The following is a 26,693-nucleotide window of genomic DNA, read 5'->3' on the forward strand; positions in this document are numbered from 1 at the left end:
CTAGATTTGTATGGCATTCGGATGTGGCAATGGTCAGATGTTGGACAGCAAGAGATCTTCAGTGCAGTCATCGTCAACTTTCTGATAGATAGTGTCTGACCACCTCAAGGGAGGATCGGCATATTCTACATAGAGTACAAAGGACGTAACCCCCTCACATCTTCGCATCTGCGACTTCCACCTGAAAACAAGTAATTACCATTCTTTGCATACACTGGTCTTTACACCACAACTGAAATGGGTGCATTATGATGGGTGACTTGGTTGGGAAGCATGGCCTGCAGATGAACAGCATCACAATGTGTTGATGTACGAACTATAGTTCAACACTACTCTGAATGAGCAACGTTGACATGTGTAGGAATTGTAATGCCACAATGAACCATAGCCAAGGCGCAGCTGTTGAATAAGTGAACGCTCATGCCATCTGTTGGATATTTGCGCGAACAAAAGCACAGGTGCTTCCCCCTGGCGGCAGTGTGTGTATAATGACTGTAATTGAATATGGTAATGTTATGGTATGTCCATTTGTAAATAAAGAACTTGGCATAGGGTATTAATGTTTAAATGTGAGGGAAATCCCCGAGAACGCTGACATTGCAGGTTGGTGCGTGAATTTGACAGTAGAGAGAGATGTGTTCTGGAACTGTTCAGATGCAGAACAAAGATTACGCGGCGCGAAAATGACGGTTTAAGTACGGTACGGTAACGTTGCTTATAGACCGTGAAAAGTGAGCTTACAACAAACACGAACTTGATTTATTCTGTGTCAGCAAGTCAAATGGACAATAAGGCTTGCAGGATGCAACATTTCGACGGAGACGGCTTGTGAGCGATATAGTTCCTGTTCCCGCTCAAAAAGCACATGGCACTCCTTGTGGAAGTCTGCGTAATTTACGACGGACTGCAGCGACCAGCAGCAAGGTATGATGTGACCAGTGTCTGCAGCTAACGTTGCAATGTGATCTTACTACCATATGAGGTCCATTGATGAGCTCACGCCAGCACAAGCAACGAGCTAGTAGTCATCGTACAACAGTGCATTTTATACCGCCGCTATAACAAGTACATTTATCCGTAGCGAACCAGTTTATGTATTTATCAAGTCAAGATCTCTACAGTGTAATGTCTGAGTGAAATAATAAATTTGTGATTCAAAGTGCATTCCACGAGTGTCATCAATTATTTGCAGAGCATAGTTCATTATTATCCCAAATCCATCACTGTCTGCAGCAATACCAGTAAAAAGGCTATATTACGAGAGTATGGGCGTATTAAGGCCACAAGAGGATATAATCGGAGTTAACGCCGAAAATTTCCAACGAACGCCGAATTACACAACTGACACAAGACGCCAGGTACCATGTCACATTAATTACAGTTCAACTCTATGTGGTGGCTTTTCAGTATATTATCAACGTAAAAACTCATTCAATTTCATTAGAACGAAATGATTCAAAAATAATCTTTTTAACATCTCTAGTAACCATCAGTTCTATACTGTTCATTGATTATTCAATTAAAGAATTTATTGCCACCACAGTACTCACTATACCTTCAGTACAATGCAAATTCACTAACATTAAAATCATTACTGAAAGTTGCTGCAGATCAATCTAACTTACAGCAAGTTCAAGTGTTTATCATATGTGTGTGTATATTGTGTTACGTAACTGTTGTTCGCCTGCTAGGCGCGACTAACGTACACCAGTTAGTGCATTCCGTTGAGTCACTTGAAAGAGGTTGTTTTTGTTAATGAAAACCAGAATTCATTTGACTTACGATTTCTTGTACGCCATCGCCAATATTTATTTATTAATTCCGTGTAGCAGTTTGAACTACATAGCAATGCTATTTAGGCTTATTACACGCGATAGCCGCTTTCCAGACGTCCGATGCAGCATGGTCTAAGTATATTACAGTATATTCGGATAGTGGCATCACAGAGCGAGCTGGTTACAGGTCCCAATTCGTCGAATTTATCGGGGAGATTGAGATGTTGCTCCTGGCGTGAAGGTATGGAGAGCATGGGCTCATCTCTGGAAGTGTCTGAGGGAACTATTACAGCACAACGGTACGTCAAGAATATTCGGCGCCCTAGTGTGTTACCTCTCATGCAACAGTGCAGCAGTGCCATTTTCAACAAAATATTGTTCGTCCACATAGCTCAAGTGCGGCTGTGAACTGTCTGCGTGATGATGAGGTATTCTTGTGGCCAGCAACGTCGACAGATCTGTCCCCGACAGACGAGTTTGCACGTCACTTCCATCCCAGTACCAGTATCTAGAACATCAAGGACCATTTACAATGCACAACGGCTTTAAGACTAGTTTCCCTACCTAGCCAGTGCATGCATCCAAGTCTGAAGTAGCACAGTTCTTTTTAATTTTCACTCGATTTGTTTCTTTCTCCCCTTGTCAGCCCACATTTTTGTCAGGCAGCGCATAACTGCTGCTGAGTACGCCTTACAATCTACTATTTGATTCCGGAGACTCTGTGTCACCTAGATCCAGCAGTAATCTTCCCGGGTCTCCAGGCATTTTACAAGTATACATCCACCTCTTGTGGTTTTTGGACAGGGTATGCATCATTACTAATTGAAACTTATTGCATAATTCAATTAGCCTTTCAAATGTACAACCGAGCAAACTCGTATACTGTCTTATAAATTCCTGGCTGAACTGCACCATCTACTAAATCGCGATGTGTATTTCCTTATTTATTTATTCTGTTGTAATTCTCTGGTTTCTCCTTCCCGCAATCCACTACGATAACTGAACCGCCCAGCGTGTACGTCGGTGCTGTGAGGACGGGGAGTGCCGCGGGCTGAGTGCGGGTGCGGGAGTCGCCCTGGTGAGGTGTAGCAGACAGCAGACAGCAGACACCTGTTGCTACTCACTGGGCGCGGGGTCGTCCTGGACGACGAGCGAGGAGAGGTCGGTGGCGGCGCCGGCGGCGCTGCGCGCGCTGCACGAGTAGGCGCCCGTGTCGGCGTAGGCGAGTCTGCGCACGCGCAGCTCCGTCCCGTTGCCCACCAGCTCGTACTTGCGCTGCGTCAGCCGCAGCGGCTCGTCGTTCTTCAGCCACTCCACCTGACGAACGCATCGCGTTTGAACCCACAGTAGGCAAGGTGACCGACGGACCGAAATTTACGCACGGCCATTTCACCGTAGCATCAGTTCGAAGCGAAATACTAATAACACAGTCGTGACAAATAAAAATACCTACAGCCGTCCCTATGATTTAATTTCATTTTCAACGGTTTAGTACGTCATCTTCAGGCTGTACCGCATCAAAAACAGCATTGAAACTGGTAGCGACAAAATAAAATAAAATCTTAAGGACGGCTGTAGGTGTTTTTATTGGCACTATAGTAAGCGGCCGTCGCCCAAGAGACCTCCTGCTAAAAGTATGGACATACAAAAGCTTAATAACACTGGATTTACCCTGATTAACAGCGGAAACTGACACTGGTTGAATGTATACAATGACTAAAAGAAGATCCTTCGAGGTAACATGGATCCGCAAACAAGTTGTTTGCGAGATAATAGCGAATGTAAAGTTACGAGTTGCTACTGACCTCGGTATGAAATATTATACTAGAAGTACAAAATTAATGTTCAATGCATAACGAAGAAAAAGCATCACTTCTTCGGAACCACGTAACTGTCTCCCATTACCAAAGCATTACTTCGAAATTTGGCTCAAAGGTGCCTACAACATCCCTCTATAATGATGAAAAATCGTGGTCCCTTGCAACGTCACATTCGGATAGACGACGCAGCGCTTCAAACAGTCAAGTGTTGCCAAATGCGAAAAGCAGGTCAAAGGTCAAAAGCTCGTGTAAGATACAACGTCACATTGGCACCAACTGGCTCCACAATTTGCCCATCGCCACGGTGAGCGTGTCACACGGTGGGTAGGTCGTCACCACTCCCACCCCCCTACCCTAACTGACATTTCAACCCTCCTCTGCCATGGAGACCAGAACCGCAATGGTGAGCGTTGAAGCTGTGCGATTTCAGACACACTCTGCTCAGAATCAATATGAATAGGCCTTAGGTGATGGCACAGAGGCAGCGGCCAATGAAACAACCTCTATCGTTGGGCGTTGATTCCCAACACTTCGCGGTCAAAAATGAGAGTTTGTAGTATGGTGAGCAGCAGGACGACCTTCTTCACAATTTTTATATCTGCTGACACACCATGGACTCTTCAACCCTTCTCTAAGGACATCGAAGGACAGCAACCGCATTGAAAACGATCGCAATCTTCTGAAGTGCAGTGCGACCGACATTTTTGCTTTCGTTTAGAGCATACATCCACTATGGACAGCTCAAAACCATTCGACGAAATGAATGGGATCTAAAGCAGGAAAGGGTGTTCATACTAACCCTCCTGTTTCACGCGCTCCTGTGGCCCAATCAAGAAGTGAGTCAGTGTGTGTGTGTGTGGGGGCGGGGGGGGGGGGGGGGGGGGCAGATGGTCGAGGAGGTTTGTGACATTGGCACATGCACGAACAAAAGGTAGGTCAAAGGTTTTCTCCCTAGTTTGGCAACACCCTCGATATTACTCTCCCACCTTTGTTGATATCTTCTCTTGGCAATCTGTATATACAGAGGCAACCAACGATAATACCCCTAGGAGCGAGCAACCAATATACGCTGCTCCTCTTACGTCTATTAGCAGGCATCCCGAACGGTTTTCGTGTTTGCACGTTCCTATGAATACGCTGCAGGATTTCTCGATACAGGTAAATTTTTAAAGTGATAAATAAACGCACGTGGGGGGACACTGAGGGTGTTGCTGCACTAGAGGGTGTAAGAGGAACCCTTTACCCTTTCACTGATGCTTGTGTAGTTATGATGAAAGAACACAAAGATATCGCGTCAGAAAAATATAGGGTAAAATCAACAGCAGCAGAAAATGGCATAGCGGCAGTAAGATTCGTTATGAATAGGAAGGCAGGGCAGAGGGTGTGTTACTGTGAACAGTTCAGTGAAGAGTTGTTCTCATAAGAATCGATAGCAAACCAACACCGACAACGGCAGTTCAGGTATACATGCCGACATACCAAGCAGAAGATGAAGACATAGAGAAAGTCTATGAGGATACTGAAAGGGTAATTCAGTATGCAAAGTGAGATGAAAATCTAATAGTCATGGGGGACTGGAATGCAGTTGTAGGTGAAGGAGTGGAAAGAAGAGTTACAGGAGATTATGGGCTTGGTACTAGGAATAAGAGAAGAGAAGCACTAATTAAGTTCTGCAATAAATCTCAGCTAGTAACAGCGAATACTCTGTTGAAGAACCACAATACTGGGAGGTACAGGAAGATTTCAGTTACGTCAGGCAGAGATACCAAAACTGGATATTGGATTTAAGCCGTACCCAGGAGTAGATACAGGCTCAGATCACAATCTAGTAGTGATGTTCAGGAAAATTCAGGAATACAGAAATACAAGCCACCTAGGAATTAAATAAATAGGAATTGCAGGGCAGCTATGTCGCAGTGGCTGCTTGCAAAATGTGAGAGAAATACACTCCTGGAAATGGAAAAAAGAACACATTGACACCGGTGTGTCAGACCCACCATACTTGCTCCGGACACTGCGAGAGGGCTATACAAGCAATGATCACACGCATGGCACAGCGGACACACCAGGAACCGCGGTGTTGGCCGTCGAATGGCGCTAGCTGCGCAGCATTTGTGCACCGCCGCCGTCAGTGTCAGCCAGTTTGCCGTGGAATACGGAGCTCCATCGCAGTCTTTAACACTGGTAGCATGCCGCGACAGCGTGGACGTGAACCGTATGTGCAGTTGACGGACTTTGAGCGAGGGCGTATAGTGGGCATGTGGGAGGCCGGGTGGACATACCGCCGAATTGCTCAACACGTGGGGCGTGAGGTGTCCACAGTACATCGATTTTGTCGCCAGTGGTCGGCGGAAGGTGCACTTGCCCGTCGACCTGGGACCGGACCACAGCGATGCACGGATGCACGCCAAGACTGTAGGATCCTACCCAGTGCCGTAGGGGACCGCACCGCCACTTCCCAGCAAATTAGGGACACTCTTGCTCCTGGGGTATCGGCGAGGACCATTAGCAACCGTCTCCATGAAGCTGGGCTACGGTCCCGCACACCGTTAGGCCGTCTTCCGCTCACGCCCCAACATCGTGCAGCCCGCCTCCAGTGGTGTCGAGACAGGCGTGAATGGAGGGACGAATGGAGACGTGTCGTCTTCAGCGATGAGAGTCGCTTCTGTCTTGGTGCCAATGATGGTCGTATGCGTGTTTGGCGCCGTGCAGGTGAGCGCCACAATCAGGACTGCATACGACCGAGGCACACAGGGCCAACACCCGGCATCATGGTGTGGGGAGCGATCTCCTACACTGGCCGTACACCTCTGGTGATCGTCGAGTGGACACTGAATAGTGCACGGTACATCCAAACCGTCATCGAACCCATCGTTCTACCATTCCTAGACCGGCAAGGGAACTTGCTGTTCCAACAGGACAATGCACGTCCGCATGTATCCAGTGCCACCCAACGTGCTCTAGAAGGTGTAAGTCAACTACCCTGGCCAGCAAGATCTCCGGATCTGTCCCCATTGAGCATGTTTGGGACTGGATGAAGCGTCGTCTCACGCGGTCTGCCCGTTTAGCACGAACGCTGGTCCAAGTGAGGCACCAGGTGGAAATGGCATGGCAAGCCGTTCCACAGGACTACATCCAGCATCTCTACGATAGTCTCCATGGGAGAATAGCAGCCTGCATTGCTGCGAAAGGTGGATATACACTGTACTAGTGCCGAAATTGTGCATGCTCTGTTGCCTGTGTCTATGTGTCTGTGGTTCTGTCAGTGTGATCATGTGATGTATCTGACCCCAGGAATGTGTCAATAAAGTTTCCCCTTCCTGGGACAATGAATTCACGGTGTTCTTATTTCAATTTCCAGGAGTGTAATTGTCGGAAGAACTGACTCAGGATACAGGAAAGTCAAAACAGCCTCTGGTGAAATGTAAAGCAAGAACTGTAACATTAAGAGTTCGAAGAAAATTCTACTCTTAAATACTGAGAAGAGGGAGGATAGCTGCAAAGAATACATTGTAGCAATAGAAGAAGAAATAGCAGATCCAGTAATGGAATTAGAATTTGAAAGAACATTGTAAGACTTGAAATGAAGTAAGTAGCAAGAATAGATATCATTACATCGGAATTTCTAAAATCATTGGCAGAAGTGGGAACAAAACGACTATTCACGTTGGTGGGTAGAAAGTATGAGTCGTGTGATAATTCTGAAGACTGCAAGAGCATACAAATGCGAGAATTATCGCACAATCAGCGAAACAGGTGAGGTGTCCAGGTCACTAACAAGAATATTATACAGTGGAATGGAAAAGAAAACTGAGGATGTGTTAAATGACGATCAGTTTGACCATAGCAAAGGAAAATGCACAAGAAAGGCAATTGTCAAGTTGCGGCTGATAATAGAAGAAAGACTATAGAAAAATCGACACGTTAATAGGATTTGTCGACCTGGAGAAAATGTCTGACAATGTAAAGTATTAAAATGTGTTCGAAATTCTAAGCATAATAAGGGTAAGCTCAGGGGAAAGAGGGAGAATATACAATATTGTACGAGAGCATACTAGGAACAATTAGAGTGGAAGACCAAGAACGAAGTGTTCGGATTAGGAAGGGTGTAAGATTGGGATGTAATCTTTCTACTACACCGTTCAGTCTCTACATGGAAGAAGCAATGACGGAAGTAGAAGAAAGTTTCAGGGGTTGAATTAAATTTCAAGACGGAGGGATATCAGTGACAAGATTCGTTGATAACAATACCATCTTCAGTGAAAGTAAAGGAGATTTACGAGATTTGGGGAATCGAAGGAACTGCCTAGTGAGAATAGAATATCGATTGAGAGTAAATCGAAAAGGATGAAAGTAATGAGAAGCTGCAGAAATGAGAACAACGAAAAACTTAACATCTGGTTTGGTGATCACGAAGTACATGATGTTAAAGAACCTTGCTACTTACTCAGCAAAAAACCGAAGACGGAAGGAGCCAAGAGGACATAAAAAGCAGACTAAATGTGGCAAAAAGAGCACTCCTTGCCAAGAGAACTCCACTAGTGCCAATCTTAGGTCTTAATTTGAGGAAGAAATTTCTGAAAAGGTTCATTTCGAGCACGGCATTGTTTGGTAGTGAAACCTGGACTGTGGGAAAATCAATGCATTTGAGATGTGATGCTACAGAAGAATGTAGAAAATTAGGTGCCCTGATAAGGTAAGGAAAGAAGAGGGGGAATGGAAATATGGAAAACACTGACAAGGAGATGGGACAGGGTGGTAGGACATCTGTTAAGACACCAGACAGTAATAGCTTTCATGTCACCAGAAGAAGCTGTAGTGGATAAAACTGAAAGGGAATATATCCAGCAAATAATTGACAACGTAGTTTGTAAGTGCTACTCTGAGATGAAGAGAAGAGGTTGCCACACGACATAAATTCGAGGCGGGCTGCGTCAAACCAGTTATAAGACTCATGACTAAAAAATAAAAAATAAAATAAAATGAATATTGTTTCAGTTCTGCACTTATCGTCCTCTTTCTTTTTCCTCACATTCCTCATCAGTCACTGTTCATGAGGATCAGCGAACAGACACGTTGATGAATTGTGACTCAGCGTGTGATGGTTTTCCTCTTTCCCGGCATACGATATTATTTTCTCTACAGTGTCTCTTGAAACGCTATCTTGCATATGGAACACCACTCATATGAACACCAGAAATTTGCCCACTTTCATTTCACTTAGCTCCGGCATAATGCATTCACAGTTACATACAACACTCTTGTCACCACGTATGATACTTGCAATTTGTTGTGGGCATTCCGCAGATGCCGTCGGTGGTCAAATACAGTAGTGCAACCTGCAGACTTGGCTAGCATCAGCGTTTCAACCGTTTACTGTGGACAGGCAGTGTGTACATGTTCCCTTCTTTTTACAGTAGAGACATAAAACTGAACAAAATAGGTTTCGTGCAGTTAGTTACATATACTTAAAAGTCAAATACGACCCAAGGAGAAAGACGAGGACGACTTTGACGGTGTTTGACACGTTCCTTTTCTGCAGTATACAGGAGTTTCAGTTTAATATTAGGATTATGGTGCTTGTTTTAAAATTCAGTGTTTCTGAATAATATTTTACTTTTTGACTACCCAGTCATAATCCAAAGCACTAGATGTCGTTGTTGTCGGACATGACGCGACTGAATCCCAAACCTACATCTTGTCTTGCGAGGTGTAGACTAAAGTTTATTTGACGTCATTTTGTTGTTTTTATAGGCGGTTAGGGTATGTAGGCGTAGTCCCATAGGTTGTACAGCTTTTCTCAGTCGAAACTTTCCCTTCGTCTAGACGGCAATATTCATGTTGGACTTTCTGAGAAGGACATCTCACCATATTTTGGAATGTTGAAAACCTTTCTCAGGTTTCTAGGAGCGACTTTACCATACGAACCACCATTCAGCTACTGCAGGTTCCTTTATAGAATGTTGGTCCTCAAGTTCTACAGTCGACGAAAGAATAGTGGAATCCTTGTCATCGTTTTTTGAGTATTGTTTTGTGAGCTGAGCAACGTCCTCCTGTAAGTAGTACCTTCCCTGCTTCCACAACCATGCTCCGGACTAGTTGCTTATTTGCAGTAAAAGCAAAATTGACGTCACTGCCAGACCCATTTTATCGTGCAAACAAGTTTCCTTTTCGCTGCAATAAAAGTGCACTGATCCACTCACAGCCATAATCGTCAGAAGAGGGGAAATCCGTATATTTCGAATTAGTTGCCTTCCTGCACTAGGCGGTTCATTTATGTTCAGGCATACATTTCTCGTGCTGTTTTCTATTTTTGGCCAATCCCTTTAGTTATGGTGATGATGTAAAATAAGACGATGTGTTACCCAGATGACGTGAGGAGCAGGTTCACGGAGCTGCTGTGCAGAACATACTGGTGCCCATCACACGCTGCCTACTGGATAGTAAGGCTAGGAGTTATGGAGGAGAGGCTCCGCTCACCAGTGCTCACATCAACAGTAACAAAACCCGAATAAACTCCACAAATATAGCAGTGTAAATATAAGAAAATCACACTGGACATGAAAACAAATATAATATTGCTCAAAATCTGCTAAGGTATTTAAATAAAAAGTTTAAACATATATAATTAAAAATAAATAATATATATTGCTATCTAGACTGATTTTTATTTATAAAAGTATTTTCCAAATATTATATTTCAACTGCGTTTGTACGAACTTGGGCAATACTTCATAGTGAAGTCAGTGGGGAAAGTAGCCACACATCTGCTATTACCTCTGCAACAGTTCATTTTCAGGAACTTGTTTACTGTAATGTTTTAGATTCTATTATCGTGTACTTTCTCCAGTGTCAGTTTACACTATTAATTCTGAAACAAAATCACGGGAAAATATCGTTTATTCGAAACATAACTTCGCATCAGTCATGGAAAGTCCTAACACGCTTCAATAAATACCAAGCCAGTACAAATCTACTATTTTCTAAGAGTGAACGTGATCGGAAAGAGAGCAAGGAACGGCTTCTCAGTAACGTACTTACGATGTCACTATACTCAAACCGGCAAAAGAAATGCCTTAACAAAAAATGAGACCATGTGTTACTGATACAAATTTTTACAATTATTTCTAACACTAAGCTTTTATACATGTGTAATACATACTGCAGACCAAACCAACTGTTTATTATCATCAAAATCCCTAGGCAAAAAGAGGAGTTTTCCATTTGGGACGTTGTGACAAGTATTCGCTTACAGAATGAGATTTTCACTCTGCAGCGGAGTGTGCGTTGATATGAAACTTTCTGGCAGATTAAAACTGTGTGCCGGACCGAGACTCGAACTCGGGACCTTTGCCTTTCGCGGGCAAGTGCTCTACCAAGGGTGGAAGGTAGGAGACGAGGTAATGGCAGAACTGAAACTGTGAGAACTGTTTGGGTAGCTCAGTTGGTAGAGCACTTGCCCGCGAAAGGCAAAGGTCCCGAGTTAGAGTCTTGGTCCAGCACACAATTTTAATCTGCCAGGAAGTTTCAAGAATTCGCTTTATTAAAGCTCGCACCACTAGCCAATTTTCAAGCGCAGTAAGCACAATATATTGCACAATATTCCGATTATTATACGTATAAGCGTCCAAATTAAAGCCAGAATGTTTACTAACTGCCACAGTACTTATCTTCCAAACATAGTTGCACGATATGTGGTCGGTCTTGCATCTGTTAAGTCCGTCGTTTAATGATTGTTTAATTCTACAGTGTATTGATACCTTTTGCACGTCGAAATGTTCCCTAAGGCCGAAATTGCCCATTCGTGCGATCTTCAATAAAGTGGATAATTATTAGCAACATCCGAGGTGGGAAGCTATAAAATGTCCTTTAATGTCCCACATGGAGACAATTCTTAGTGTTCGGTATCTCTACACAGTTTCCATAATTTACCTTAGGGAAAGGTTCTCCGATGACGTGGCAGAACATGGTGGCCTCTTCTCCGGGTCGTTTCGACTGGATTCGAGGTGTGACTTTCACCCGAGGCGTAGCTACAAAACATAGAAACAAGAGTCTTATAACTCTAATATTTCTGATTTGAAACAAAAATTATTTTCACTTCACCACATTAAAGAAAAGAGAACGTCTGAGGAGATTATCAAATCGTGATCATTAGCAAGAATGCGTAAAGTGAATTCAGGAATATCGTATTTGGCACTCGCAGACGAAGCTGTAAATTACTATCTTTTACGACAGATTTTTCTGTGACTAATGATCCAATCGTAATCAACGAAGGGTTATAGGAAACAATAGCACATCTAATAAATTTTACTTGCAATAAAGTTCAGCGAATATATCAGTAAAGGTGTATCCGTAATAGCGTTCCTATGAGACACGAAATGTTATAACTGTGGAACTTACGAGCAGAATGATGGGCTATATAGGTAAGTGTATTTTTTATAGCTTTCCTGAGTGTTAAGGTAACACATAGCTAAGGCTTAATGTCCCATCGTCAATAGGATCATTACTGAGTAAACGAGGATGTAAACTGTTAGAAGTGGAGACGGCTTGATTTCATCGGTGCTTTTCTGACTCTCTGGAACTAGCCCTTCGCGAGAAGCGGTCGTTTTTTATCACAGATTAACGTGCGTGTCCTACAGCAATCCCGCTTAATATCAGAGGATAAATGGTTCATGAATTCGGCCCAGAGGTCAGTGATGCGGAAATGTTGACCTCTATCAACGAATCCCATCTAGTTGTTATGTCTTAGGCATCGACTATTCCTCAGGGTCGTAACCCACTAGAACTATTGTTCCTCCGTTCTGCACTATAGACTGTCTGAGAAAAACCATCCGTACATTAGTGGACGTTAATATGGGCAATGTCCATCCTTCCTCTTTATGACGACCTGAACTCTACAGGGGATACTTTCGATATGGTGCCTCAATCTCTGCGATGGAATGACAGCCCATTCTTCCTCGAGAGCCAAAACAGGAGAAAATAGTGATGCCAGACACTGTGGTCTGGAGCGAAGTCGACCTTCTAACTAAACAACGGGTGCTCCATTGGGTACAGGGTTTAAGGGATTTTACTGCCCACACATCATGGCCTGAAAGATGCTGCCTTATCACAGCGTGCAGAGTTACGCTGACAAAAACATCGTCTCCGACGTATTCATCAACTCTAAGCACTTCACTATGCTGTAAAATCTGTTCATACTCTTCCGCATCTAGTTGTTTCTTAAACTCAATAAGTGAAGGACAACAATACAAGGAAAAACACCGCCGTATCGTAACACCAGGTACTCAGATTTTAGTGTTGGCACTACACATGATGGCAGGTGACTTTTCCCAGACATTCGCCAAACCTTAGCCCTTCCATCAGATTACTACACGGTATAGCGTGGTCCGCCATATCTGGCATCGCTAAGCACTGAGCGGTTAAATGGAGCCTTGAGACACGTGAAGCTTCTTAGACTGGCAATCAAAACGTCCTTTGTTGAAATCTAGCCACTGCGTTAATTTCGTCATTAAAAAGAAAAAAAAAACATCAGGAATAGCGGCCGAAGACTTCCGGCAGTGAAAGCAATCTTCGTTCTGTCAACGGTCTCGTCACGCAGGACAGAGGCGCGAACAGAGGGTCAGGGCACTATCTTGCTCTTGAGGTGGAACTGCACTAAAAAAGGATGAAGAGCCCGCAATGATCAATGGTATGAATATGCAGAAGACAACAGGAATGGGAGAAATTTAATAACCAACGAAAAGGTCGGAGCGTGGAGTGTCAGAAGAAGTTTGAACTTGGTAGGGAAGCTTGGAAACCTGGAAAGCAAAATGCAACGGCACAATCTTAAGTATTGTAGGAGTCCGCAAAGTATAACTGAAAGAAGATAAGAAATCCAAATCAGATGAATGTAGGGTAATCCTAACACAAAATGGTGTAACAAGAGTAGGATTCAATACCAATAGGAAGGTATTAAAGAGAGTGAGTTAGTGTGAATCCTTCAGTGACAGGGTTGTCCCGATCAGACCAACGCCTGTAACACTAGTTCAGGTATACGTGCCGACGTCACAAGTAGGAGATGAAGAGATAGAGTAAGTATACGTGTTTCGGACAGAGTGCGGTCTGCGGGCTGCAGTTTGACTACCACTGAATTAAAATGTTATTCCAATTTTTCTTAACGAAGATAAAGTTTTCATTTATTCGTCGTTTTTGAGCTACCTGCCTTTGTCAGGTGTATGTAAAATTTACATTCATTATGGTATGTATGCCATTTCATTACTTTGTTCTTTGATGTTTACTGATGGACTATTTTCACTGTTAGTATGTATTCACAGAGTCTCGTTCTAAAATAATTCCTAGCTTGACCGAAACATATTTTTTCAAAATCAATACATTTAATTTTATAAACTTAAGATCGAAAAAAATATTGTGGGTTGTCCTAGCCAATTGAATATGTGTGATCTTATTGTGCTCTGCGACTTGAAACCGATTTTAGGTTTTGTATCTGTAGGACGTGTTGGATTTTACGAGATACTTGCCCCAAGTAAGATAATGCAATTTATTTGTCTTTCTACTTATTTTGCCCTCAGTTAAGCGAAAATTTCACCTTTTAATTTAATTTTATTAATTTTGTTTATTTTGGAATAAATTATGTCGAAAATATCCATTGCTGTTTGCTACTGTTTTGGTAACCAAACACACGATTTAAACCGAAGAAGAAATTTCTGCGAATGCACAATTGGAGCACAGAAATGTACGTAGTGAATCATGGAATGTGGGACAAAAATCGAAGCGTCTAAGATGTACTGCTCAAAAAATGTAGTGTTAAAACTTGTGTAGCTTCAAAAGATCAACAATGAGAAGGTTGTTCGCGAAGTCGGTGAGCAAACAGGTCGAAACGACATGTGTTAAGACGTTAGGGAATAACTTCCAAGGCACTGCGTAGAACTGTAGAGGGTACAAACTGCAGATGGAGACTGTCATTTGAATACATACAACGAATAATTGAGGTCATAAAGGGAAGTGCTACACTGTGATGAAGAGGTTGGCACGATAAATAAATTTGTTACCCGCCACCGAAAAGCTTAATGACAAAACAAATACCTAAAAAAATGAAAATAAAACAAGCAATAACATTTCTGCATAAGGTGGCATCTCTTCGTTGTTACCTGTTCCAATGTTTGTGTAAGCCACTGTATGATAGCGTGAGGTTAAAATGGCTCTGAGCACTATGGGACTTAACTTCTGACATCATCAGTCCCCTAGAACTTAGAGCTACTTAAACCTGACTAACCTAAGGACACCACACACATCGATGCCCGATGCAGGATTCGAACCTGCGACCGTAGCGGTCGCGTAGTTCCGGACTGTAGCGCATAGAACCGCTCGGTCACTCGGGCGGGCGTAGCGTCAGGGCTTGTTTCTCGCTTGATATGATGTTTCTCAGGAATTCTCGGGAAATAGTTGTCAGAGATCCACACTCAGAGTGTCCGTGCATAACAACTACACGAGAATGCTGCTCGCAAGTAGAAGAACGTCGGGTCGATTATTTGATATTTAGGATGCAGTTTATATGCAGGAAATATGGAAGAGAAATTGGAATGCTACGTGCATAAATTAAATTCATGTTTAACAGCATTTTCATTTCTTCATATGCAAGTATTGCATCAAAGAGCATCCTTATCCTCCAAGAAATTGTCTGCTTATACAACTTTCGTTTTTGTGCGTAAGTGGTTCGAGTAGAGTTGCTAATTTTAGATTATGAACAGTAGTTTCCACTCCGCTTCCATCCATAAAGAAACAATAAGGAAGTAATTAACCCATAAATTTATAATGAACTAATTCGCTGTCATCGATGAGTTTAGCACTCTTATGTTCAATAATGCCCCTAGTTTTGGGCGTTCTGAATGGGTTTAAGGGGAGTTAGAAACGAAAACAAATTTTTTTCAAATTTTCGGATTTTTGTCTCATTAGAAAATTTGCAATTTTCCGAATAAAACGATATATGTATCACATCTAAACTCGCACGGGAAGTATTTCATTTTATTTTTTAAAATATAATCGACACCGGTAAAAAATGTTAAAACCTTTACGTGCATTACTTTAAGATCTAATGAAATCGGTAATTTTTTATATAGAAGGCTCTGGATTGCTGTGTTATAAAGGTTAAATTACGTGTTTATATTGATAGCACTGTCAGAAACAGTATCGTAGCGTTTCATAGTATTAAAACGCGTTATATATCGAAGTGCTAACGTTTTTCCGAGAAAAAGTCACGAATAGATTGGTGAAACTCTCAAAAAGTAAAGTATGACGCTAAAACGAAGTGTTTCTATAGAACGGGGGGGTTCACGGTAGTAGATTTTCGAATAAGGGGAAACATTGTGTTCAACATGTTCCGCGTGAAGTTGCAGACAATGAAATATAGACCAACTCGTCCGTATCTAGAGAAACACCCATTAGTAATGCAAACGGTAGTTTAGGTTATATTTTGATAGATTTACACATTCTAACAAGGGTGTTAAGTGAATCTGTGTGTTTTAAAATATGTGGAGGGTCAGTTAGTTTACATAAAGACAGTGCTGCAAACGAAGCTGTGGAAATAAATGATGGTATGACTGACATACTAGTAGATTTTGATGGCACTTGGCAGAAGCGCAGCCACAGTTTCAAGAATTCTGTTGATATGGTGACCAGTATGGATACTGGAAAGGTAATAGGTTTCCAGATTTTGATGGCACTTGGCAGAAGCATGGCTACAGTCTAAGAATTCTGTTGTTGCAATGACCAGTGTGGATACTGGAAAGGTAATAGATTTCCAGATTTTAACCAAACATTGTTATAATTATAAATCAGAGAATGAAGAAGGGCGTATTTGTGACAGAAATTATGGAGGAACAAGTGATGGTATGGAGGCCTCTGCAGCCATTGAAATTTGTAGTCGATCTGTGAACGAAAGGTGAGTGTGTTACACTAAGTTCTTACGTGATGGAGACTGAAAAGCATATAACAGTGTAGTAGTCGCTCAGTCTTATGGCGAGAAGATTATCACAAAACTGGAATGTGTTGGTCATGTCCAGAAGAGAATGGGCACCATGTTGAGGAAATTGAAACAAAGTTTGAGAGACAAGAAACTTTCTGATGGTAAAACCATAAGAGGCAGACTGACAGACAAAATGATTGATTAGTTACAGCAGTATTACGGGATGGCCATTAGAAATTATACTGAGGATTTGTTGAAAATGAAGCAGGATGTTTGGGCTACCTTCTTCCTCAGACTGTCAACTGATGAAAAACCAGAACGCCAACTTTGCCCTCCTGGACATGATTCTTGGTGCCATTACCACAGTGCCCAGTACTCAGACAGTTCATAAAGCCATAAATATTCCATCGCAGAAGCAGTCATGGATATCACAAATACCCATTTACAGAGACATGGCAAATCCTGAATTACTGAAGAAGTGTCTGCATGGCCAGACACAAAATCCCAATGAGTCCGTCAATAATCTTAAATGGACTCGCTTACGATAAAAAGTTTTTGTTGGAATGAAGACACTAAAGTGGGGGGGGGGGGCAGTGATGATGTTATTGCTTTTAATCATAGCAACATTAGTAGAGTGAAAGTGCTATAGTATATGGTAATTAATGCTGGAGTAAACTCCGTCAGAAAACTTGAACGGATGGACAAGGTTCGCATTGACAAAGCAGAGTATGCAGCACAGTTGGCCACTATGGATTCCAGAAAGTAGAAAAGAAGAAAAAAACTAGGAAAAATATCGAGAGGATGCTGTACGGTAGGGTGCAGGATGCTTCTGAGTGACTAAAAATAAAAAATTAAACATATATTGAGTTACTTTTGAAAGTTTAGAAGCCGTTCCTGAACATTTATATTTTCTGTTCCATTTCCCCCTAAATCTCAGAAACCACTTCGAGTACAGTATTCACGTTTTCAAGGTGTGTTGTTGTTGTTGTGGTCTTTAGTCCTGAGACTGGTTTGATGCAGCTCTCCATGCTACTCTATCCTGTGCAAGCTTCTTCATCTCCCAGTACCTACTGCAACCTACATCCCTCTGAATGTGCTTGGTGTATTCATCTCTTGGTCACCCTCTACGATTTTTACCCTCCACGCTGCCCTCCAGTACTAAACTGGTGATCCATTGATGCCTCAAAACATGTTCTACTAACGCATCCCTTCTTCTAGTCAAGTTTTTCAAGGTGTAATAACATTAAATTTTAAGGTGTAATAACATATACATCCTGAATCTACTGAACTAAAAGAAGCAAGTAATGTTATGTATAATTAAAATTATTTAGGATAACGTAATTTTCACCGTGTGGTTAAAAAATTGTATTTCCGAAAGCAGAGTCTGAAATGCAATTATTGTGGTTCAGTAAACTCTAAACATACAGTTCAATGTCCTGTAAAAGTTTCATGTCAATGGCTACAGTGGTTCCTAAAATACAGGGAAGCCAAGTCACTAAATTTAACATTGTCGGGATAAGGTGTTCCAACTCACCTTAAGAGTTAGTGATTATTTCACGACAGCAGATGGCTTTCATCACGTGCTCCAAATAAACTTTTGAAAAGATTTGGCAGGAAGTGGCATCTTCTGCAAGAGTTCTGTTAGTGGGGAAAGGATTTGTCCAAGGAAGTGTGACGAGTTCTGCCCCTGAGGTAAACTGGTTGACTGCACAAAATACTAAAGTAAGTTCATGGAGCAGCTGGGTGTGCTTTCTGGAGTGAATCTGGCGGCTTAAGACATTAAAGACTTATAACTAGCTTAAATACACAGACCAAAAAAGAAAAAGAGGAGTTGTTGTAGGTTTTTTTCTACATCCGAAAGATGATGCCTATTCAGATTTCTCTCCAGCATTATAAAATAGGTTCTAGTATCGCCGCTATGAGAATAAAAATCACGTTTGCTTTAAACACTCGATGTAACGGTCATGAGAGTTAGTTACCTTTGAGATTAGACGTGGTGAGTTGATGCTACTCAAGAATGTCTTTAAGGCGGCAAAGACACCTTCATCAACACCTCATTGTTGAACGAGGAGGCGTAATAGCAATACGAGAAGCTGGATGTTTCTTTTCCGATACTGCAGAAATACTGTCGGAATGTAGCCACTGTACATGGTTGCAGGCAGCGACACGGGGATATGCAGTCGCAAAAGCAAGAAGACTGGGCTCCGGACAGCACGAGGCCTAACGAGAGGGAAGACCACCGTGTTCGGCGTAGGCCTCTGACACACCGTACTGCATCAGCAGCAGCAATTTGAGCAGTAGTTGGCACTACGGTAACACAACAAACTGTCAGATATCGGTTAGGTTAAGGACGGCTCCGAGCCAGACGCCTTGTAGCATCCATTCTGCTAACCCTAAACCACCAGCTGAGGGCCTTCAACCAACCGGTCTGTGTGTTAGACACGTTTGGAGTTATGGTCTTGGGTGCGATTCCGTATGACAGAAGGAGCACTCGCATGGTTATCGCATGAACCCTGAGAGCAAGTCTGCACATAAATCTAGTAATTCGACCTGTTGTGCTGCCATTCATAAACAGCATCCCATGGTGAGTTTCCCAAAAGAATAAGGACGGCCTAATACCGTTGTTGTAACCCAACATATTCTATAGATTGTAGACGAGTTGCCTTCGCCGTCTCTATCACAGACCTGCCTCCAATAGATCGTGTATTCTACATCATCGGACGACTACTTCAGCGTCATTCACAACCAATATTAACCCTTCCTGTATTTAGCGGCCTACTCCAACAGGAATGGAACTCCATCCAGCAACTGACATCCGGCCCCTCTACAACACAATGCATTCACGCTTTCATCCTTTCATTCAACATTCTGCCAGCTACACCGATTATTAATGAACCAGCAACTCCCATTTTCAATGGCTTATCTCACGCTTATATTAACCTGTGATCTTGCAATGTTAATCACTGAAATATTTCACGTAGCCAAATACGTATATTCCCAACATTTCATTACTCTACATTCTTAATCGTTTACTGTTGCTTTCTTTCCGTCAGTGTACTTCGCCAGCTGCGCTTTGACCTGTGAGTGAGAAATAAAAATTATCACCACTCCTACTATACTAATGAATTTCCTTCGTCTTTTTTTCTGACCATTATCCCGTATATTTATGAGGTCGTCATGTTAATTTTTCGATTTGGCAGTGTTTGTGGTAGAGCGTGGCCAGATGCCGTCCAGTTCCCATTGCCCCTCATTGCTACTCCCAAAGACGGAATTGGTGCATTCGTATCAACACCTGCTTGCATACCATGTGAAAAAGTGAGAACGTTTTATAAATGTTTTCAAATCGTGGAAATCATGCGGGACAAGCGTAGCAGCTAAGAAGCCGAGTATTCAACTAGTCGTATCTAGGTCCTCGTCGTTGATCCGCCCGTAGGATTCGATATGATACCGGCACCTCTCTCCGAATCCCTCCAGTGACGTGCTAATGCGACCGGCTTTCCGGCAGTCTCATGACACACATACGTACAGGGTGAGTCTGGTGGGACGTAACACATATCGAAACGCGGCTTTAGGCAAATGTTAGAGCGTCGAGGATCACATATGGTTTTGCTTAATTCGACTTTATAGCGCTGGTATTAATGGAGATACTGAAGCGAGCACTCTCTTTACATGGAACCTTATGATTTCTATAACTGCATCTGATAGCTCTTGAGAAGACGGTTACAGTGATATAGCGCTGGTTAATGTTGGCGTTGAAACCTGTAGTAAAAAATTTCGAGAAATTTCTTGGCATGTGGGGACACGGTGACCAAAAACGGCATTTGCTTTGGGAACACTGCCAAGCAGGCCTGCCGGACCAGGCTACGTGTTTGTATACCCTAATGTACGCCTGTGCTTCGAGAATAAGGCTTTATTTCTCCTTTAACGAACTTACGACATAAATGCACGTTCACCTACGAATGTGTGTATGGAAATACGACATAGACTAGAACGTAGCGTAACACAAAGGGCTTAGGAAACCTATTTCACATTTGTGTATCCTTACAGATCCACATGCACTGAAACAGAGAAATCTACTGTTGATTCTTCAAATATAAAGAGGTCTTATACGCAGCTACAGCATTAAATATCTATGTGTTAGAGGGAAGTTTTGACCTGCCATTTCTTGTATGTGGCTGTGTGGTTCATAGAGGTAAAATACATGCCGTTGCCCAACAGTCTGCGCCTATGCTGCTCTGAATTATGTCATATGGGATACAATTGTTGAAAAAAACATTTTATTGAAAATAAATATTCTTCTCAAGGAAACCTCGTTTCATGCTGAACGTAAGCGTGTAATGATAGTGTTAACAGCTACATGCAACACACGCTGTCAGACTTATTCGATATTGTAATGCAATTTAGTACACACGTAAATGAAATAAACAATTTACTATCAATGATTTGGCAACGACCCAAGAAAATAACATAAAGTTTTCTTCCAAGATAACAAATTTATCCGTTATTTAAGCATGAGTTCAAACTGTTCACGATTTACGGAAAGGCGAATTTGCAATCTCCATTCGAACGAACGATGAACAAATGTAATTACAGTGCATAATATGGTAGGGCATGCACTGTCGATTCGACGACACATATCACCTGTCCAGGTAAAATATCATTCAGTACTCGCGTTGCAGCACGGGACGGGTGAGCAGCCAATTACACTGTCGACTTTCCAGTGCTACCACTCATAGAATATTCGCCAGAAAGTGTGCGTACGAATGTCCATTTTGAGCGCCAGGGATGATGTAAGGTCCGACAATGTAATTTCCTATGATGGGACACAATACAGTTAAGCTCCACAGCCGTTGATGTGGCACCTGACGAAGCCAGTGTGGATTTTCGCCTGCCCAGTAGTGCACGTTGTGCAAATTTACATTAGCGTTGTTAGTAAACGGTAAAGAGCACACGTTGGAAAAACGTAGGATACGACTCTCAGTTGCTGAAGAGCAAACCTACAAGATTCTGTTCGGCTTTCGAAATCATCGTCGTCGAGTGCCTGATGTAGTGACAACTGCTAAGCATGGAAATTCTGGCAAGGTGAGAATGACACCCGTCAGTCTGATACTATATCCCTTCAACATATGTCTCATACTACCATGCGGAATCATTAACGTTGTAATCAGAACAGCTTTTTCGTGGTCACTGTCAGTTTCAATCCTCTTTTTTGTCCTCTTTCTGACGTTCAAGCAGCGTGTCCACACAAACGTCTTAATGATTCGTGGGACTGCCAGGCACCTAGGATTTTGGGGATCCGGATGGATAGCCTTGTGCCGCTGTATTGTTTCTACGGCATACTTTCATATAAAAGTAGCATATCCAATTTTTCCTCATTGGTGTACATGCCTACACGCAACTAATGTTAAAGCAGAAATGAGCGATCTGCAGTACTGACAAGTAAACAGGCAAATGTGCCAATTCCGGCCACCATGCTCTCACATTCCAGGAAATTTGTCGAATTTTTTATGACAGGTTTCAACGTCAACATTAACAACGATACTTCATTTTAATTGTCCTATCAAGACCTACCGAATGCAGTTATATAAAGCGTACGGCACTATTTAAAAAACCTACTTGCTTTAATATTTCTATTGATCACAACGCTAAAAACCGTAACTAAACGCCCGCATCTCGTGGTCGTGCGGTAGCGTTCTCGCTTCCCACGCCCGGATTCCCGGGTTCGATTCCCGGCGGGGTCAGGGATTTTCTCTGCCTCGTGATGGCTGGGTGTTGTGTGATGTCCTTAGGATAGTTAGGTTTAAGTAGTTCTAAGTTCTAATGGACTGATGTCCTAAGATGTTAAGTCCCATAGTGCTCAGAGCCATTTGAACCATTTTTGAACCGTAACTAAACAAAAAAAATACATGACCCTCGACGCTGTAACATTTGCCGACAACCACATTTCGACATGAGTAACCGTTCACGAAATTAAAGGAATGTTACTTATTACGTGACTCACCATGTGTAGTAGTAATCTTTTCTCTCTCTCTCTCTCTCTCCTCTTTTTGAGTGATTAATCTTCGGACTGGTTGGATAGGGCCCGCCACGAATTCCTCTCCTGCGCCAACCTCTTCATCCCAGAGTAGCACTTGCAACCTACGTCCCCACTTATTTTCAGGATGTATTCCAATCTGTGTCTCCCTCTATAATTTTTACTCTCTACAGATCCCTCTTGTATAATGGAAGTTAACAGATGTCCTATCATCCAGCCCCTTCTCGTTGTCAGTGTTTTCCACTCATTCCTTTTCTCTTCGATACTGCACACCTTACCAGTCCACCTAATTTTCAACATTCGTCTCCAGCACCACAACTCAAATGCTTCACTTACCTTCTGTTCCGTTTTTCCCTCAATCCATGTTTCAATACCATACAATTCTGCGCTCCAGACGTTCATTCTCTGAAATTTCTCTCTCAAATTAAGGCCTATGTTTGATCTAGTAGACTTCACTTGGGCAGGAATTCCCTTTTTGCCAGTCCTTGTCTGCTTTTGATGTCCCCTTTAATTCGTCCGTCATTGGTTGTTTCGCTTCCTAGATAAAAGAATTCCCTATCATTTTCTACTTCGTGACCATCAATCCTGAAGTTAAGTTTCTCGCTGTTCTCATTTCTGCCACTCCTCATTACTTTCGTCTTTCTTCTAGATACTCTCAATCCATATTCTGTACTCATCAGACTGTTCATTCCATTCAGTAGATCATGTAGGTCTTCTTCAGTTTCACTCAGGATAACAATGTCAACAGCGAATCGTATCATTGAAACCCTTTCACCGTGGATTTTCATTCCACTCCTGAATCTTTCCTTTAATTTCATCATTGCTTCTTCTCCTATCTCGTCTATATCGTCTCCTGTTTCTTCTCCTATCACATCACAGATCTTGCTCCTCACAGAAGCCGTCAATATACTCTTTCCAGTGTTCTCCCTGCCGCCGTTGGATAAGCAGCTGCAGCTGCAACTCGTATACTCCTAGCTCACTCATTTGTTACATAGTTTAATTCTTAATTTCTTTGCGTGTTTTTGGTACTTGCATTGATTAATTCATAAATTTCGGGCGTAGAGTTGTAGCATCGCGTTTTAGTACCTGAATAGTGCAAAATCGCGTAGTCTCCTTCCGCCGCCGAGCAGTGTGTCAGCAGCGCGCAAGTAGCAGCATTACTGCATTTACTAGGCAATCTTGTATTTTAATAACCGTTTAAATTTTGTGTCGATTTGTTTGCGCTCTCTGTAGATTAGTTCAGACGTTATTTGCACAACAGCTTTTAGCATGGATAGGGACTACAACTGCTGTGTTCGGGTGCAGGCTGAGTTGGCATCCCTTCGCTCCCAGCTTCAGGCAGTGTTGGCTTCGGTCACACATCTTGAGGCTGTTGCCAATGGGCATCACTGTGGGGGTCCGGATGGGGGTTTGTCGGGGACGGCCAGCTCGTCCCATGCATCCCCCGATCGGACTACGACTGTGGCTGCCCGGGATACTGCCCACATTGAGGCTGATCCCTCACCTGTGGTAGAGTTGGAGGTCGTCTCAAGGTGTGGCAGGGGTCAAAAGACATTCCGGAGGGCTGAACGTAAGGCCTCTCCAGTTTGTCTGAAGAACCGGTTTCAGGCTCTGTCTCAGGCTGATACTGATCTTCCGTCTGACATGGCTGCTTGTCCTGTTCCAGAGGCTGCTCCTCAGTCTGCAAGTCGCAGAGGGTGGGCTTACTGGTAGTTGGGAGCTCCAACGTCAGGCGCGTAATGGGGCCCCTCAGGGATATGGCAGCAAGAGTGGGGAAGAAAACCAACGTGCACTCCGTGTGCATACCGGGGGGAGTCATTCCAGATGTAGAAAGGGTCCTTCCGGATGCCATGAAGGGTACAGGGTGCACCCATCTGCAGGTGGTCACTCATGTCGGCATCAGTGATATGTGTAGCTATGGATCGGAGGAAATCCTCTCTGGCTTCCGGCGGCTATCTGATTTGGTGAAGACTGCCAGTCTCGCTAGCGGGATGAAAGCAGAGGTCGCCATCTGCAGCATCGTCGACAGGACTGACTGTGGACCTTTGGTACACAGCCGAGTGGAGGGTCTGTATCAGAGGCTGAGACGGTTCTGCGACCGTGTAGGCTGCAGATTCCTCGACTTGAGTCATAGGGTAGTGGGGTTTCGGGTTCCGCTGGATAGGTCAAGAGTCCACTACACGCAACAAGCGGCTACACGGGTAGCAGGAGTTGTGTGGCGTGGGCTGGGCGGTTTTTTTAGGTTGGATGGCGTTGGGCAAGTACAGAAAGAGCAACAGCCTCAATGGGTGCGGGGCAAAGTCAGTACCTGCGGGGACCAAGCAGCAATCGGTATTGTAATTGTAAACTGTCGAAGCTGCATTGGTAATGTACCGGACCTTCAAGGACTGATAGAAAGCACCGAAGCTGAAATCGTTATAGGTACAGAAAGCTGGCTGAAGCCTGAGATAAATTCTGCCGAAAGGTACAGACGGTGTTTAGAAAGGATAGATTGCATGCAACCGGTGGTGGAGTGTTCGTCGCTGTTAGTCGTAGTTTATCCTGTAGTGAAGTAGAAGTGGGTAGTTCCTGTGAATTATTATGGGTGGAGGTTACACTCAACAACCGAGCTAGGTTAATAATTGGCTCTTTTTACCGACCTCCAGACTCAGCAGCATTAGTGGCAGAACATCTGAGAGAAAATTTGGAATACATTTCACATAAAGTTTCTCAGCATGTTATAGTCTTAGGTGCAGATTTGAATTTATCAGATATAGACTGGTACACTCAGATGTTTAGGACGGGTGGTAGGGACAGAGCATCGAGCGACATTATACTGAGTGCACTATCCGAAAATTACCTCGAGCAATTAAACAGAGAACCAGCTCGTGGAGATAACATCTTGGACCTACTCATAACAAACAGACACGAACTTTTCGACTCTGTATGTGCAGAACAGGGAATCAGTGATTATAAAGCCGTTTCAGCATCCCTGAATATGGAAGTTAATAGGAATATAAAAAAGGGAGGAAGGTTTATCTGTTTAGCAAGAGTAATAGAAGGCAGATTTCGGACTGCCTAACAGATTAAAACGAAAATTTCTGTTCGGGCACTGACAATGTTGAGTGTTAATGGAAAAAGTTCAAGGCAATCGTAAAATGAGTTTTAGGCAGGTACGTGCCGAGTAAAACTGTGAGGGACCGGAAAAACCCAACGTGGTACAACAACAAAGATAGGAAACTACTGCGAAAGCAAAGAGAGCTTCACTCCAAGTTTAAACGCAGCCAAAATATCTCAGACGAACAGAAGCTGAACGATGTCAAAGTTAGCGTAAGGAGGGCTATGCGTGAAGTGTTCAGTGAATTCGAAAGTAAAATTCTATGTACGGACTAGACAGAAAATCCTAGGATGTCCTGGCCCTATGTTAAATCAGTAAGAGGCTCGAAACAGCATTTCCAGACACTCCGGAATGATTATGGCATTGAAACAGAGGATGACACGCGAAAAGCTGAAATACTAAACACCTTTTTACAAAGCTATTTCACAGAGGGAGAGCGCACTGTTGTTCCTTCTCTAAATCCTCGCACAAACGAAAAAAATGGCTGACATCGAAATAAGTGTCCAAAGAATAGAAAAGCAACTGGAATCACTCAACAGAGGAAAGTCCACTGGACCTGACGGGATACCAATTCGATTCTACACAGAATACGCTAAAGAATTTGCCTCCTTCTAACAGCCGTGTACCGCAAGTCTCTAGAGGAACGGAAGGTTCCAAATGATTGGAAAAGAGCACAGGTAGTCCCAGTCTTCAAGAAGGGTCGTCGAGCAGATGCGCAAAACTATAGACCTATATCTCTGACGTCAATCTGTTGTAGAATTTTAGAACATGTTTGGAAACCCTGAATCTACTCTGTAGGAATCAACATGGATTCCGGAAACAGCGATCGTGTGAGACCCAACTCGCTTTACTTGTTCATGAGACCCAGAAAATATTAGATACAGGCTCCCAGGTAGATGCTATTTTTCTTGACTTCCGGAAGGCGTTCGATAAATTTCCGCACTGTCGCCTCATAAACAAAGTAAGAGCCTACGGAATATCAGACCAGCTGTGGGGCTGGATTGAA

General features: G+C 43.0%; 1 protein-coding gene across 1 annotated transcript in view; it reads right to left on the reverse strand.

Annotated features, from left to right (window-relative positions):
- Positions 1-26,693, reverse strand: part of LOC126266799 (follistatin-related protein 5-like) — a 719,134-nt gene that overhangs the window by 85,288 nt on the left and 607,153 nt on the right. Inside the window, exons 9-10 of the mRNA XM_049971343.1 lie at positions 11,528-11,625; positions 2,900-3,092 (exon numbers count right to left, since the gene is read on the reverse strand). Coding sequence (XP_049827300.1) covers positions 2,900-3,092; positions 11,528-11,625 — 291 coding nt within the window. The remainder of the gene's footprint in view (positions 1-2,899; positions 3,093-11,527; positions 11,626-26,693) is intronic.

This window comes from Schistocerca gregaria, chromosome 1 (assembly GCF_023897955.1).
Source record: "Schistocerca gregaria isolate iqSchGreg1 chromosome 1, iqSchGreg1.2, whole genome shotgun sequence".
NCBI lineage: Eukaryota > Metazoa > Arthropoda > Insecta > Orthoptera > Acrididae > Schistocerca > Schistocerca gregaria.